The sequence below is a fragment of the Gavialis gangeticus genome, unplaced genomic scaffold, assembly GCF_001723915.1.
Source record: "Gavialis gangeticus isolate Ggan-Ray unplaced genomic scaffold, GavGan_comp1, whole genome shotgun sequence".
Lineage (NCBI taxonomy): Eukaryota > Metazoa > Chordata > Crocodylia > Gavialidae > Gavialis > Gavialis gangeticus.
In genome coordinates, this window is record NW_017729012.1 from 11,437,619 (window position 1) to 11,443,878 (window position 6,260).

A 6,260-nucleotide genomic window follows, 5' to 3' on the forward strand; every position below is an offset into this window, starting at 1 on the left:
ATGCTCTGTGTTGTCCCAAACAGAACGCCAGGGGCAGGGGGTCAGGGCTCCGCATCTGCAGGTCAAGGGCAGCTTGCAAAGGGAGGGGTCTGTCCAGCTGGGATGTGGGACCCAGTTAGAGAATTCCCCAGTTGGCGCAGCAGGACTGGGGCCACGCTGGGGTTTAACTGCTCCAGAGCTGTGCTACAGCCCTAGGACAGTCTGAGTACCTAGGAGGAGGCGGGGGGTTGCAAACCCAGCTTGTATCCACAATTTGGGGTTCCTCTGCCTGGTAGGAGGCATGGTCGTGGAAGGGGCTTGCAGGGGGTGCAGTTTCTAGGGTGGGTTGGGTGTCAGTCTTTAGGGGGAGGGTTCAAAAGGACTCTTCCCAGAGTCCTGGAATAGAAGTTTGTCCCTAACTTCCTTCTTCCTTGCTGGTCTGGGGTCTTGGCCACCCGTGAGTCTGGAAGAGAGAAGTTCCAAGCTAGGGGCCTTCTCTAACTGGGCAAAGGAGAGGGGGAAGAACAGGGCTGCTCTCCCTGTGGCTGTCAAGGGCAGAGCACACACCAGGGATCACTGCTTGCACAGAGCATTAGGTTCCATCCCAGCCTCGTGTTGAGGCCTGGGGCTTGACCTGTTTGCACACTGTAGTGCCTGGAGCCCTGCTCCTGGGCCAGGCCCTCACTGCTCGCACAGCAGAGAGATGGTCCTGCCCCAGTATATGGTGCCTTTGCCTCTGCTTCGTGCCTGCACTGCTTCCCTCGGGAGAAGACATGACATGCAGCATGCCTTGCTGCTTCCACAGCCCTGCAGGAACTTGGCCCTGGGGTAGCGGGAACCTCCCATGAAACCCGGCGGCTGTGCTGAGCGGTACTTAGTGCTGAATGTGTGGGACCAGACTGACAAGGGATTTGCAGCAGTGTGGAGGTGGTGGCAGCGCTTCTGGCTGCTCTCACGTAGCTGTGACGCTTGGGGCTTGGCAGCAGGCTGGGAGCCGGGAGCTCCCGGTCTTTCAGGGAGGGAAATATGCTGTTCTCAGCCACAGGATGCAGACAAAAAGTTCAGGTAAAACCGTTGGCTCCGATGTGCTCTGAGTGCACCTCTGCTGAGCCCTCATGGCTGGTGGCAACTGTGTTTAGACCAGAGTCTTCCTTTGCTTATTCCCCTGTGCTTCCTGTTTAAAAGGCAGATTGTCACATATTTGGGGATTTATTTACCGTAATTGGAGTTATTTTCCTGGCTTCTGGCTTTTACTCGCTGATGCAAGACTCCTCAGCATACCGCGTGTCCAGAAAGCCATGTGACTTTTTCCCCTTTGCCACAAGTGCCAGCAGGAGATGCAGAAATCAACACGCTGCAGGGAATTTCCACTTGAAGTTCAGGTTTCTGAAATCTAGATGTTGGCTTCGGAGGCAACCGATCGAGCAAGGCTTTGTGGCAGGGAAGGGAAAGGTTTCCAGTGTGTGTGGAGTGCCTGCCATTGTGTCAGACTCTCCAGTCCTTCCCTCCAGCTGGAGTGGGGCTGCGCTCTGTCTCTGGTGAGCAGCATTATTAGGTGAACTCATCAGGGGCTTCTGTCAGATCTGCCTGTGACGTAAGCACATCCTTGCTGTCTGCTGTCTAAGCCCCTTCGCAGGATACAGCCTCATGCCTAGATCTCCTTCAGGGCAACAAGCAGAGGGAAATGGTTGGTAATCGCAGAGCTAGGCTCTGCTTACAGCCAAGTTCTTGTGCCTCAGCAGGGAAGTTAGGACAAAGCTGGTACGCCGCAAGTCAGTATAGAGAGGAGTTTGTGCTGCAGTGTGACACAGGCTCCCATGTGCCCTGCAGCTGGGAGAAGAGGCATTTCAGTGAGACCCTCCAAGACACGTGGGCAGAAATAGCATTGCTGTGGGCAGGGAAAGATAGGAAATTCTGAGCTCTGACAGCACTACGTCCATCAGTTTGGCTTGCTAGGGGAGGTGTCCAGTATAGCTGTCGTGGTGCTGTGCTTTGCAGTGGGGGTAGGGGTGGTAGGAAGGGCTAGTGGTGTTGTGCAAACCCCCTCGCTTTTACAGAGATGTTTCAGAGTTTGAACGTATCTCTATAACGTCTTGCTACTTCTCTGCACCTTTGATTTCCTCGTGTTTTTGAGCAGCACTGAGCTGACGACTCTGCTTTTTGTTAATTGTGTTAGGGAACATTGTATAATTAGGCTAATGATGGTGTTCCACCATGCTGTAAAAGTCTTGATGGGGCCTCCAGCAGTGAGCACTCCCTACCCAGGCCAGCTCGCTGTGGTTGGGCCTTTTCCAAGCCCCAGGTTGGCTTAGCATCCTGTGAGCTCACCTGCCTGCTTCTCCTGAGCAACCTGCCTCCTCTTTGCTGCTGTGTGCAAGTCACTGCTCCCCGTGGGACCTTGGTGACAGGTCCCCAGAGGAGGGGGCTGTACGGGTGATTTGTAGGGTTGTACAATGTGTCTTTGTCCTGCCAGGGCCCTGAGACCAATGGAGGAAAGAGAGCACAGCCAGGAGGGCATTTCCGCCAGGTGTTTCTTGAGGACTCACATTAATGAACATGATGCTAAACCCAGCTTCTCAGCCAGCGTAGCCAGGGGCAGGTTGTTTAGCGACATTGGTTTGCCGGGAGTAAGCTTCCAGTCCCAGGGGAGTTGGCCGCTGAGCAGCAGGGCACCTGAGTGGTTCCCATGCATGTGCACTGCAAAGCCGCATTCCACACCAATGGGGTTAGTTACGGCTCTGGAGGCTGTGGGTAGCGCCAGCCAGGGGCAGGCCAGTAAGTGCCATGGGAAGTGGATGGCACTACCCAAATGGTGCTGCTCTAACCAGAGGTGGTCTTGGCCACCGTGCTGCTGATCCGCTGTTGCCCGAGGTGTGCGTTGCGTGGAGCAGTAGTGGCAGGCATCGTGGGGGACTGACGCAGCAGCCAGTGGGGCACGGCAGAAGGCACAGTCCCGCAGTACTTGTGTGCCAGGTGGGCACAGTGCTGCCACTGTGGGACTGCGCCAACGCAGAGCTCGTGGTCTGGTGGATTCTCCAGCACGCGTGTCTGGCCTTTGCTTCCCTGTGGACTCTGGCGCTATGCTGCCGGCTCTAGGAAGGGAGAAGAGGCTTGCGTAAGCAGTGCCTGCTTTCCGGATAATGGCATGGATGCAGAAGGGAGGTGCCGGCTGCCAAAGACACGCTGGGAACAGCATAAACCCTTCAGAGTGCATCCTAGGGAGCCAAGGTCTGACGAGTCCTTGGGCTTGGTGCTGGGAGCAGGGCCCCCCTGCTCCGGGGCCCCAAATATCCACGGCCCGTGTCGAAGGGAGGTGAAATGCCGCCACATGTACTTGCGTCTTTAAAAGCAGGCAGAGCGGAAGTGATGCTCTCAGGCCCATCTGCACTTGGGGCTGTGCACGGAGAGCGAGACGCGCTGCAGCTGGTGCGAGGCCCTGGCAGTGTGAGGAGCTGCTGTCTGTTGGGGTTTACTGCTGTCTACATTGAAACATGACTTGGGAGGGGGCTGGTGGCATGGTGCCAGCCCCAGTTAGCCTGGCCTTCTCGTTCCTCTCCCCTTCTCCCCCTCCCTCCATGCTTTAAAGTCACATTTCCAGGCCAGACATAGAATTAATCTCTGGGCACTTCACATTGCTGGCAGCACAAAGCAGGATGTGGGATCTTTTTTTCTCTCTCTCTGCGTCTTGGCTGACTTTTTTACCTCTCGAAGAATTTGGAAGGGCCGTGAGATTCCCCCCGCCCCCCTTGCTTCAGTGCCGTGCAGTTTTTCAGCACGCTGATCACCCTGCTGTGGCTTCACCCTAATAGATTTCATATGTTGACGCAGTTGACATCAGTATCAAACTATTTTACATGTGATCTGGTGTATTTCCTGAGGAAATCTGCAAGATATTTATTAAGAACTAATAAAATAAACCTCTCCATGAGCTTTTAGGTAGTTTTCAATTTTTCATGTCTCTCTCGTTTCCTCTTATCAATGAGTTTCTATTTTCTCCCTCCTCTCTGACCATCGCAAAAGGAAACAAAAATAAATGTTTTAAACCATTCCTGAATGGACACTGAGAATATTTCTGCAGTGATGTATCAGCAGAGCTGTATTTTTAGTGCGGTATTGTTGAGACTAAAAATATCCCGCCGTAGTGCATCCTTTTTCTAGGGCTCTGTGCGCGTGTGTCTGGAATGTTGTGCTAGCTTGCACCAGTGTGCAAGGGCTGTCTTTGTACTACTGCAGCTCTGCCTCCCTCGCAGCTGGAGTCCATTAGGCCTTGAAAATTAAAGTAATCCTGGTTAAGAAAGAAAAATTAATCAACCTAGCAGAGCTGCACTTTCCCCAGCTGAGCCTGGATACCTGTGTGGCAGCCCCGGTTTGAGAGGCTCCCGCGGGCCCAGAGCGCATGGGCTGGGAGTGTGCTGTGGTCCAGTGGTTTTGCTGCTGTGTTATTGCCACCAAGGGTGTTCCCTGCACTGGAGGTTGCATGCGCGACACTCATAGCAGCAGCCTCCCTCGCTTGCTGCCTTGTGGAGCTTGAGGCTTGCTCGGGTGCTGTCCAGACAGGAGGCTCTGGCTGTTAGTTGCCATCGCCTTTGTTTTCGGCTCAGTGTTTGCTGCCAGGACACCCTGCGGCACTGGGGTTTTGGTGCGCTGGAGAGCAGAACCTGCTAGCAGGCATCTGAAGCCCCATTACTCTAATGCCTCCTCCGTCCTTTCAGAGGACATGTCAGTGTCTTTGCCCTTCTGACCACGGTTTCTGTCATTTAGCTGCGCTCCTTATGAAAGGAGCTGGCAGTCCAAGGAGGGCGGTTCCCCGTGACCCTGCGCTGAAAGTGGGGAGTGGCCTGAGCTTGGGGAGTGGATCCATCTCCTTGGGCTGCAGTCAGCATGGTGGGCAGAATTCAGGGCTACCACTGCCAAGGGAGATCAATGCCATTCTCATACAATCCTTTCCCAGATGTAATTGCATGGCTAGTTAGAGTCTCCACACCCTCATGGGATAGGCTGGGCAGTTCTCTGGTGCCACAGGTGGCTGGTGATGTGACCAAAGACTGTGGCTGACCACAGAAGCCACAACACCGTATGTGTGATGTAAATTCAGTGTCCCCTTTTAGGAACTGGTGCGTCTCGAGCGCTAAGCAGGCAGCCCCCTCCCCTTCCCTCCCCTCCTGTGGTAGCGTGTCTCCTCTGAGTCACTAGCCTGCGTGCTCACGGGTGCCTCGCGTTACTGTCTGCTGCTGTCTGGAGATCTGCAGCACTCTGCTTCCTGTAGAGCAGTTCAGCAAAAACAGTAATTAGGGCTTGTAAAAATTTATTTTATTAGCAAGAAGTGTTGGTGGGTAATTGGCCATAATTTGAACCCAGCCAGATTGGAGATTAATAAAAAGGCACAGGGATCTTTTTACCAGAAACTCCAGGGCTGTTACTGCAGAGCCTCTTGGAGGCGGGTGGGACAGGAGAGCTGTGGCTGCGAGCATGCAGCAGGCTGCTAGCGCCTGTGCTGTACCCGTCCTTGAGGGTGTTTGACGCTGGCATTGGAAGAAAGGAAACCTTGTTTTCCAAGAACTCTGCTCTCTCTCAGCTTGATAAGCATTTAAAATAAAAGCTGCACAATTGGAATTGGCAGAGCATCCTCATTCTTTTGTCTGTCTGTTTATTTTTTTCCCTTCATCCCTCAACATGTGTGCTACAGCCCACGGTTACTACACCCCGAAGAACCACAGGCCTGGAGCTCTGCAGGCTTGCACCATACTCTGCCCACCCCCGTCTTGGCCCTCGGACGCCTGGCTAGGCTTCGGCGCAGGTCTGCAGACACTGGCTCTCTCTCCGCTCTGTGGGTCTCTGAGCAGGGCTCTGTGCTGGGCCGTGCCTAGGCTGCCTCATGTAGTCCAAGGGCACTTGATGAGCAGAGTGTGCTTTCAGTCCGTTTCTGTCTTGGAGGGCAGGAGGAGAGGGGCACTGCCTGGATCTGGAACAGCCTTGCCGGAGCCAGGCCGTGCAATGGGCCCAGTCAGTTTGGTACGCAGAGACCTCTTCCCAGCAGTGTTTAAACTTGGCCCAAAGCACACCGTGGGGCTAGAGCTGTTTGGCACTGCATCTGGGACTGGGATGGCTGCATCCTGCACCTTCCTCGCGACCGCTTGTGTCACTGATCGGTGCGCTGGCTCATCCAGTCCAAGCAAGGGAGAGCCAGCCCCCCCCACATGTCACGCAAGGGCAGTGGTGCTGGTTGACTCAGAGCAGGGAGTTACTTCAGGTTACTAGTCCTGGTTGCTGCCCGGTGTAAG

General features: G+C 54.6%; 1 protein-coding gene across 1 annotated transcript in view; it reads left to right on the top strand.

Moving 5' to 3' along the window:
• Positions 1-5,609, top strand: part of LOC109293386 (telomerase-binding protein EST1A-like) — a 60,202-nt gene extending 54,593 nt beyond the window's left edge. Inside the window, exon 10 of the mRNA XM_019511278.1 lies at positions 2,453-5,609. Coding sequence (XP_019366823.1) covers positions 2,453-2,460 — 8 coding nt within the window. The 3' untranslated portion in view covers positions 2,461-5,609. The remainder of the gene's footprint in view (positions 1-2,452) is intronic.
• Positions 5,610-6,260: the final 651 nt, after the last annotated feature.